Source organism: Sardina pilchardus, chromosome 9 (genome assembly GCF_963854185.1).
Source record: "Sardina pilchardus chromosome 9, fSarPil1.1, whole genome shotgun sequence".
NCBI lineage: Eukaryota > Metazoa > Chordata > Actinopteri > Clupeiformes > Clupeidae > Sardina > Sardina pilchardus.
In genome coordinates this window covers 12,589,537-12,600,335 of record NC_085002.1, presented here as the reverse complement: position 1 = coordinate 12,600,335, position 10,799 = coordinate 12,589,537, and the positions used below count along the sequence as shown (strand labels likewise).

Below are 10,799 nucleotides of genomic sequence, written 5' to 3'. Positions count from 1 at the left end.
AGACTCGACCAGCTTAATTTCTTGATTTATATGTGGATTTATTTTCCCCTCTTCCTCTCTCAGTTAAAACAATTCACGGTAACTGTACGAGCAACAAGACCCAAATTATCTGGCAGTTACATCTGGTTTTGTGACACTGGCTCATTTGAACAGGAAAGAATGAACTTGTGGCGTTATTATTACTATTAGCCTACTTTGTTGTTCTTGAATATAGGCAAATCATGAGTGCACAACAAGGAAATAATTCCACTGCTGCGTTTTTCATTGAGGCACAGCACTGACCATCGCTCACCTGTATAAGAATCATAATGACAATGCATGCCTCATATAGGCTACGTCAGTCACACCCAGGGCACGAACGGGACGTGTGTTGCGGTGCCCTGTAGAAGTACATATCAACACAGAGCAGAATGTAATAAAATGAGATGACATACAGCGAGGTCAAATAGCTATCTCCGGTCCATGTTCGCCACCAGAAAATAATAGGCCATTCACCAGTGACAACATGTAAATGACTACTGTTCAACTGCTATTCATCCGTATGAGCCCACAAACTTTCATCTAATGTCAATGCCGAGCCATATTCATTTAGCGCTATACAAAGCGTGGCAACCTTAATGTTTAAGCGAGTTCTCCTCGATTTGCCCCTTTGCCCACCGTGTTACCCTCTCTGTATATTTTCTCCTCTTTTCCCCTTTATTGCCTCTTGGCGGCTCTTCAAAGGGTCCGGACCCTGTAATTAGGAGGCGGGACCTCTGTCTCCCTGTAGAAGACTCTGCGCTCGTGCCGAAGTTACTCCACACTGTCCCGGGACTGCGCGAGCCGAGACCCCCTCCTTGTAGAGTCAAGACTCTTGGGATTTGTTTCTCAGGGATGGCCGCATCGATTCTGGAGGTATGGAAACCATCTTTATATGTATCCAGCTGATTGACAACGCGTGTTCATATTAAGGGTAACACGCTGCCTCAGTGGTACAGGCTACTGTTTTGTAATTATGTAACTCATTCATAAGAAGCGAATATGGGCAAGTCTTCCCGAGACCGTCAAACTACGTGGATCTGCTGAATGAGGTAGAGTTTCCCAGTCAGCTAAATGCAAGTTTGGTTCACTTCTTCACTGGCAGATTTTGCGAATGAAGAAGACAATTATGTTGAGTAGGATAGTAAGGGTTAGTGTAGCACTCCACGCACTGCATCAATGACTTAGGGGACGTGAGGTGAGGCAATGTTAGAGCTCTGTATAACGTCATGTAAATCGTCTGTGCTAGATGCGACCACCGGAACGCGTTTGGACTTTCGGACCAAGAATGCGCCGCGAAGGGATGATTTATCGTTGTACCATGCCAAACCTGTCGCCAATGCACCCCTTTTAGGCTATTTTGTATTTCACGACCCTGTAGGTCAATATAGTACAGTCTGGGTTATTAGGTTAATGATTGATTTCAGACAGAGTTGATCAGAAGGTAGGTTCTAAAATCTGCTGTAAGTGGCTTTAAGTTGTTGGCGTATGAAAACAGATATGCACTGATGGACATGGACTACGTAATGCCGACCCTGCAATTAGCCTGCAGCATGAAATTTCCATAGATCATCAAAAACGAACCATAGGAAATAAAACACTTGCGGGAAAGCCTCAGCCTTAGCATTAAGGATAAGCTAAAGACCAACGGTTATCCCTGTAATGGAGCGCAATTAACCTGGAAACAGGAGCTAAAGCAATAGGATACGCCAAGTTAACCGCAGGCGCTTAGCAGGAATGAGGGAAGGATCTGCGTTAAATCCCGGGGTCTCCAGAATCACGTTGCCTGACAGTCAATCTCTGTCCAGAAAGATCAAGATAATATTAAACCGTGGAGTTTTGCAGTGAGTATAAAGAAATACTCACAGTCTTCCCATGCGTAAAGTGTCTGGAGGGGACGTTTTCTTGACCACTTCATATACCTTTGTGCTAAGACCTCAGTTGTGCAATGTGTTGGATAAGTAGAAGGGTTTCAAGACTTCAGATGTTCCACTTTTGCCTATGTTGGACTATTCTAACAATCTAAAGAAAGGAGATCCATGGATACACATCATAGTCAAAAGCTGTAGTTTAGGAATTCAGGTGAAACCTAAATGTACACATGGTTTGTAGAATGTTACAGAATGGTACAGCACACAGTACTGACCAGTTCTTTGTGCAATAGGGGGGGTCAAAGCCCTTGATGACTGACAGTACAATAATGACAAAAAAGTTGTAGATGCAATAAGGTGATCATTAGTGGAGAAACTCAGACTGAACATCAACAATACTCCATTGTTGAACATATTATGCTAGTGCAATAAAGACACCATGGTGACTGACAGAGCCAAACATGCCCAACAGGATCTGTGTCATTTTGAAATGCAATGCATGTACTGTACTGAAGAAGTATGCATGTAGTCTGACAACTGTGGAGAAATACAGAGTGCTTGAGGCCTATGTGGTGTTGTTGAGTTGTCCCTGTATGAAAGCGGCTTTAGTTAATAAATTAGAAACCTGTAAAGGCTAATTACCAAGTAGAAAAAACATGATTTGTCTCCTTTGTTTCAGCTTTAGCCCAGAGGGTAAAAGTTCTTCGTTGTTTTCATGGGTTTTTTCATGATCAAACCACACATGGGCAAACATTACCCTCAGTGTATCAATGTTCTTCCTCCCCTTAACAACAAACCAACGACCACAGATCAAACTCAGACTGTTTATCAGAGACAGGAACCCCTTTAGGAAGGGGAACATAAACAAGCAACCTTAATTAGTGTCAACTGTTGACTAAGAGAAACCACTTAGTCAAAACTAAGAGCTTAGTCAAAACTAAGAGCTCTCAGCCCCTCTCAACGCTTTGCACTGTTCAGTGTTTCAAAGTAAAAACCTAATCTGAATCTGAGAATGTGTGTGTGAGTTGTAACGTTTGCTGTCGTTGGTTTAAGTTTACTTGTCTCGCCCCTCAGGAGGAAGCACGTTATGGCTCCAGCCCTCTGGCTATGCTAACTGCCACCTGCAATAAATTTGGAAGCACAAGCCCAGTGAGAGACTCAGCCACACCCGGCAAAGCAGGAAACACAGTGCCAGGAAAGAAGCTCTACACCATGACCACGGACCTCCAAGCGCCCAAGAATGGCCGCAGCAACGACGGCCTGCCGGACTCCTACACCGCGTCCTTCGGCGCCGGAGGGGGACTCCTGACCCCCACGGGCAGCCCGCCGCCCCCGACGGGGGGCTACGGCTCCGAGTACAACCCCTTCTCCCACTCCTTCCAGACGTCGTCCGGGTCGCAGGACCCCTCGCTGCTGGTGACCAAAGCCCACGCCACCGCCGACTGCCTGACCAGCGTCTACACCTCCCTGGACATGACGCACCCGTACGGCTCGTGGTACAAGGCGGGCATCCACCCGGGCATCACCGCGGCGCCGTCCAACGCCACCTCGTCCTGGTGGGACGTGCACCCCAACTCCAACTGGCTGAGCCCGGCGCAGGCGCAGCAGGACGGCCTGCAGGCCTCGCTCCAGCCCGTGCCGCCGCAGACCTCGCTGAGCCCGGCGCAGCTGCCCAGCTACGGCTCCGACTTCACGTCCCTCAACCCGGCGCCGTACCCCTCGGTGGGGCTCAGCTCCTCCTCGCACCTGCTGCCCACCTCCCAGCACATGCTGCCCCAGGACATGTACAAGCCCAAGCCGGTGCCCAGCGCGGGGATCATGGAGAACCCCATGGGCCTCAAACCCACCCGGGGCTCCGGCGGGTACGGCGGCGGCGGGACCACCACGGGCCGCTCGACGTGCGACTGCCCCAACTGCCAGGAGCTGGAGCGCCTGGGCGCGTCGGCCGCCTCGCTGCGCAAGAAGCCCGTGCACAGCTGCCACATCCCGGGCTGCGGCAAGGTGTACGGCAAGGCCTCGCACCTGAAGGCGCACCTGCGCTGGCACACGGGCGAGCGGCCGTTCGTCTGCAACTGGCTCTTCTGCGGCAAGCGCTTCACGCGCTCCGACGAGCTGGAGCGGCACGTGCGCACCCACACGCGCGAGAAGAAGTTCACGTGCCTGCTGTGCAACAAGCGCTTCACGCGCAGCGACCACCTCAGCAAGCACCAGAAGACCCACGCCGAGGCCAGCCTGCAGGGCAAGGGCGCCGGCGGAGAAGGGGGCGAGGCGGACCCCAGGGTGGAGGACACCTCCGACCCCAACGGCAACGTCTCCGTCACCACCCCCGGGCCCGGGGGAACGGTCCCTGACGCCACCACCAACGGCGAGGAGAAAAGCAACACGGCCAACGGCGTGGAGACGAGCAGTGGCCTGCTGGAGATCTGACTCGGCTCGACCCGACTGACTCACAGTTGGGTTCTGATGGTGCTTCTATTGGTGCTAAGCGGTGTGGTGCTGAGGTGTGGGTTTATTTTTTTTTTCTTTCTCTGTGAAGGACGGGGGAGAGACCAGAAAAGACGTTTATATGTTCAGAAATACATTTTATTTCTCCTTCACTCCCTCTCTCTGTCTCTCTCTCTCTCTTTCTCTCTGGTGCTGTGAGCCAGCAACAAGAAATTGGACAGATGGAAGCCAGCAACTTGTAAAAAAGCCAAGAGACTTTAACATTGCAAAGCTGCTGGATGTTAAGAAAACACCACACACACACACACACACACACACACACACACACACACACACAAGCGCGCGCACACACACACACACACACACACACACACACACACACACATACATATACTAGCATGTACCACTAAATCACTGGGAGTGCCTCTTATAAAGACATTAAAAATGGCAAATTTGGTGATATTGAATAATAACATATCACGCAGGTATTTTGGCATTTTCACTGAAATAGTCTTTTGTGAAAATACAGATTTGCAATAGTATGTTTTTTGTGTAATATATACAGCATATTTTCACTATGAAGGACCAAGCTGATAACAGATTAGCATAATTGATCATGCTTATCTGAGTGACTGAACAGTTGCTGATAATGTGCAGTCATTGTTCTTTACAAATGTTTTATTTTTTTTTCTCTTATTTTCAGTTTAATTTAATTTCCTTTAACTTTTTTAAGAAATATAACTTATGTCTTAAATTATGAGAGGATAATCCTGCATTTCAAAAGCATTGCTCAGTGGCTGAAGGAGCTGGCCAGTTAGGAAATAAATTAATGGTTTTCTTTTATTTTACTATTTATTGATTGTTTAAAATATTAATTTTAAGTGGTGGTGGTGTCCATTTTGATTCTATCCTGTCTTTTCAGTCTGCTTTTAAAGTTCATTTTACATGCACCCCACCTTAACCTGTTAACTTGCCTGTGTTTTTTGCTGAAGTGAGAAAGTGCCTTGCCTTCAGGACTGTAAATACAGTGACAATGATGACTTGTTTTTTGCCAATAAATTTTCGTCATATTTATTTTTGACGTATCTGTGCATTTTTGATGAGCATATAAAAAGGTATTAACAGAAATGATTGTAGGCATGCAGAGTTATGCATGTTATCTATCCACAGTTACTGTATACACGCTCTACTATTATTTAGTTGTTTGTCTCTCTGAGCAAATTACATCAAATGTACATGAAAAACTTGTTCTGTCAAAATAATTGTAGCAAAATAATGCATTCAGAATATTGAAGGTAGCATTACAGTAGCACACACTGACATAGAAGGCCAGAAAACTAATTAAAGAATACTATTTTGCTCCAGTCCTGAGAGTAAAGGAGGTAACCGGGTAACTTGGGTTAGTTTGTTAACTCTAACAGCAGTGAGAAAGTATTGTTACTTCTTCGTTCCGTTTATAACTGTTTTTATTCATAAGCACAAACGGGTTTTTGAGAAGTCCACTGTGCACGCGAGTATTTAAAAGGAACATTCTGAACATGACATTTCTAATTGTACAGTTTCAGTGTGTTGCCACACATTGCTGAAGTCCACCAGGTTTCCCCCATGCTGTGCTGTGCTGTGTTGTGCTATACTGCAGTAATGAGATGATTGCTATGTGTCCTATCACGTCAAAGTGGGGTTGAATAAAGTAAACATGTTGGTTAATTCATTTTCCACTGCCCCCACTAATGTAAGCACAGCTCTGGTATGGGGGAGTGATGCCCACGGCTCACCAAGCAGGCTTCCGTCAGGAGCAAACTGCAGCCCAGCACAAATATTAACACTCCACTTCAATCCAGCCGCTTGACACAAACAAACACAGGGCCACGGGTGTGCACCCAAACACGCTCTGTCTTTGCGACTTCTCTCTGTCTCTCTCTGACTGTCTCTCTCTGTCTCCCTGTCTCTCTCTCTCTGACTGTCTCTCTCTGTCTTTCTCTCTGACTGTCTATCTCCTCTTCTCACCCTCCCCTCATAGTCCCCAGGCTTAAAACAAGGGACATTTCTGTGCATAAACTAAACAGTTTTGAAGCCATTATTCTATTTCAATTGCTTATCTTTTAATCTCAAATAGCCCAACCCATGCTTGAATTCAGAACTGTAAGACCTCCATGCTGTCTGTTTCCTTCTGTAATACCCCCTCCTCCTCCTCTTCCTCCTCCTCCTCCTCCTCTTCCTCCTCCTCCTCCTCCTCCTCTTCTTCCTCTTTGCTGCTGTATCTCCTACACTCTGTCTGCCTGCCCCATGGCTGACCAAATACCTTAATTAGTTTTTGCGGCACAAACAAAGCAGTTCACTCAGATGAACTCTCCTGGACACAATGATCCCTTTCAGTACACCACTGTAGTTACGCTTGAGGCAATTACGCCTCTCCACTGTCTGAGAGGGTCATTTACTCCTACCGAAGCTCCTGCAAAGTTTGGGGTTGGGGGGAGGGGGGTTGGAGGAGAGGTGGGGGGAGGTAATTGCATTGTTTATTGGATTGTACCTGGGGCTATGGCCTGACAAAAGATTTCAATTAAAACTAAATAGGGTGGTGAATGGGACAATCTGCAGGTTTTGGTCAGTGGGCTTGCTTAAGTAAGAGTTACGAAATCAACTCCAAGTATGAAAAGGACTGAAGCTAAATTGCTTACATAAAATCATGACCTCTTCAATGTATCGTATATTTACTTAAAGTGTATGGTGGAGGTCTCTGGTCTATCCTCAGCAATTGGAGATTTTGAGAAATGTTCTGGCTCAGCGATACACTTTTCCCCTTGGTGTCTTTTTAAGAGCATAAGAAAATGTCTGGCAAGGGTTTTCTCTTAGTTTGCATTGATTTCACGTAGGCATGTTATGTTTGTAATGCAACACGATATATGGAGATTTCTGTGTGGAAACCTCCGGATTTGTCTCTACGTTTTGCTGTCCGGGTGTTCTGTCCTGTTTCTGCGTGTGATGTTTGGTGTGCTCTTGTAAATCCGGTCAGATGTTCCACAGGTCCCGTCGCACCGCAGGACCCACCTCACGCCTTGCATTTTAGAGCCCCACGAGCAGGCGTGGCCTGAGACCGATGCTATTTCCATTTTAATTGGCACAATAAAAGTTAGTTATGGTTGTAGGGTGACACCCAAAGAGGAAAGGGTGGGGTCCCCGAGAGCTAAAGGACCTGTCCTCCTAAACCCCCACCCCCCACCCCCATGGCCACCACCACCACCACCACCACTGCTACCACCCTCCCACCCCTCGCCTCCACCACCCAACCCACAACCGACCCCACCACCCCAGCCCCTCAGTGACAGACAACCCCCCCGCCCCCGCCAATCTCACCCCCCACCGCCACCCTTACCCCCCATCTTGCTCAACGCTCCGAACTTGCTCTGGCGCTGCATGGTTCCAATTTAGTGGATCTAATGAGCTGTAGTTGAGGTCAATTTATATAAAACATCTTAGGGCGGACTCTGTCATCAGGCTCTGACATGTTTATGGTGGTCTGAAGTGGGCACGCGGTCCGAGTCCACAACATAAAAGGCCGAGATGGGGAAACGGAGCGGGGTGTGTCAGGGAAGAGGGGCCGAGGGGGGGAGTAGGGGATGGTCAGTGGCTCGGACAGCTGTTCTTTTTTCTCTTTCTTTACTTTTTATACACGCCAGTAGCAGTGGCTTGCCTTATTACATTTCTTCCCCTCCGTTTAGGACAGAAATAAAAGAGACTGGCAGGGTTTGAGAGTCACTTCTAGTAAGGCAGTGAAAAAAAAAGATAAATATATTTAGTGGAGGAGAGACTTTGGACAAAGAGTTCCACATGTGTCCTCCTCCCTTTCACGCTGTCCGTTCCGAGGACGTTCCCTGAATCCGAAAGGAAAAAAAGTGGCAGTTGGACAGCATTTTACTTCTCACTCTTTAAATAGACTGTCTGCAGGTACACTGCAAAAATCTTTAAAACTGCTCTGGGCACTTAATAGAAACACTCGATCACAGAGGCTGCTCTAACGTAACTGTGTTGAAACCCTCGACCCACGCATTTCCTTCCGCTTTGATGTACTTTGGACATTTGTCAATAACAGAAATGTAAAATAAGCAAACTGTGGAATGTAACACAGGTCCTTGGATCTATATGCGCCCCTGACAACTCCACAGCTTGTGAATATGTGGGGAAGCCAGTGCCTGTTCTGACAAAGGCTTTCCTTGGTTTCCTCTCAATCTCACACTTCCCTTAGCCCTTGGGTGAAGGAGGGGGCATCATTTAAAGAAGGACAAAGGCACAGGTGTCCACAGGTGTCCCTGAACCCTCTTTCAGGGAAGAGGAAGGGGTTAGGGTGGGGGTGACCGACCAACCCTGAGGGCCAAGCAACAATAGCTAAAAAAACAAGGCCTTAAGACTACTGAACAAGAACAGGACTGACCTCTGTGAACCAAAACAAAATCCAAGGGGTCAGCATTAGGGTCAGATTAATCCCTGATAGTGCAAGAGGAGGAAAGAGAACATTACGTTTTCACAAAGGTGAGAAAGATTGATCATCATTGCCCCCAATTAAATCTATTGTGCCTCCATCAGGGCGATGCTTAGCTGTACTTATCTGTCCCCCTTTCATGGCAAAGCTGAATGGCTTTACAGGCCATTTTGACTGGGCCCAGTGTAACTTCTAAGATGCAGGCAAATGCACCACTAAACGAACCAATTCTGTTTATAGGAACTGTGGGCAGGCTGTGGGCGACTCCATGCCCCTGTAAAAAGATAATATGTTCCCCATTTAATGTCCTCCGGATGACAAATTGCTTCCAGAAAAAAAAATGGAAGCTGAGGAAATGAGATGTGACACTTCAAAATAGACAACCTCTCTCCTTAATTCCTCCAAATTCATAATGCTGTTAGATGCTAATGGGACTTCAGTCACAACTTCCCAATGCCCTCTTCTATATTTATTAACTCTTATTTGAAAATTGAGCATGCTTTATATTTTTTACGTCTTTTTGATATGCATCTTTTCTTTTCAGAGCACTGGGTTTAGGATATCTGGCAAATATGGCCCAGGGGAAACCCGTTAAGTCTGTGTTTGCCAGATGTTGGGCTTTTATAGTTTTACAGTCTATTGGGACTTTGTGTCCCCTGGTTGTAGCAGTAAAAATAAACTGTAGGTCTGCTCAGAAAAGACGCCTCAGACTGATCAGGTTTTGAAACCTAAATGACAGAAGCTGCCAAGGGTCTTTACTCAACATATGAATTTTATATCATGACCACATGACACTATGATGAAGTTACTTTCAAATTGACAAAACTTGAAATGAAAGGATGGCCATCATGAAATATTCTATACATTATCGCGATTGTGCCAAATTTCGAAATACTTCGGAGCTCTTTCAAAATGTTGGAGTCGGAGATATTTTGGCTAAGTAGACCTAACTCAGATAGTATGCACAAACTAGATCAGGCTAAGTGACTGAACTGACAACGGTAAATATATTTACATGAGGCCCACCATGCTATATGGACCATGGGCTTTCGCTAAACGCTTACTATATTAAAGAATCTGATGTTGCCATGGTATTTCTATTCTGACACACTACACAAACCATCCTTGTTCCTTCAGTGTTGGCCACTAAATACCTCCTGGGAATATTTTAAGAGGGGATGGGGTTGTAGAAGAGAGAGAAGAGGTGGAAGAATGTGAGAAAAGGAAATGCAAAAAAGGTGAAGGTTACAGAGTCACAATGTCGCAGCAAGAAGTTCTGTGAGTCGAAGGAGAACAATAAGAAAGCAACGGATTATAATTAGAAAGGAGACTGACAATGAATGAGACAGAGAGAGAGAGAGAACAAGGGTGAGTGGATGCAAGAGAGAGAGAGAAAGAGAGGAAAACGAGAAGGAGAAAAGGAAGAGAAGAGACAGAATGAGAGAGAAAGAGGGAGAAAGAGAGAGAGAGGCAGGCAAGAAGTGAGTGATTTGGGTTGGATGAGAGAGGAAGGGTTGGCAGGGTTTTGGCGGAGGAGTGTGGTGGTTCAGAAGTCCTCCAGAGCGAGGCGCCAGCGTGTCCGGCGGGGGCCCTGACCATGAGACGCTGCACCCCCCCAGAGTCATGGCCACAACCTCCCTCCCCCCTCCTCCCCCCTCCCTCCAGAGCGACTGGCAGGCAGCAAGCGTGTTGCTGGGGCTGCTGCTGCCGCTGCATGTTTATTTAATATCCCCGAGAAATTGAAATATCTTTGTGGGTTAGCTCACACACTTATACACACACACACACACACTTACACACACACACACACACACACACACACACACACACACACACACACACACACACACACACATACACAGACACGGACACACACAGACACACATACACACTTACACACATACACGGACACACACAGGCACACAGACACACATAGACACACAGACACACAGACACACACACACACACACACACACACACACACACAC

General features: G+C 46.8%; 1 protein-coding gene across 1 annotated transcript; it reads left to right on the top strand.

Annotated features, from left to right (window-relative positions):
* The first annotated feature begins 812 nt into the window (after window positions 1–812).
* Window positions 813–5,408, top strand: sp7 (Sp7 transcription factor). Its single transcript, XM_062545819.1, has 2 exons — window positions 813–894; window positions 2,964–5,408. Exons 1-2 carry the CDS (start codon window positions 874–876, stop codon window positions 4,314–4,316), a joined length of 1,374 nt encoding a protein of 457 aa, XP_062401803.1. The 5' UTR covers window positions 813–873; the 3' UTR covers window positions 4,317–5,408.
* The last annotated feature ends 5,391 nt before the right edge of the window (window positions 5,409–10,799 follow it).

Excerpts from the sequence above, each read along its gene's own strand:
- sp7 (XM_062545819.1), top strand. The coding sequence starts at position 874 with ATGGCCGCATCGATTCTGGAG. Across the intron at positions 895-2,963 it reads TGGCCGCATCGATTCTGGAG|GAGGAAGCACGTTATGGCTC; the intron begins GTATGGAAACCA and ends CTCGCCCCTCAG.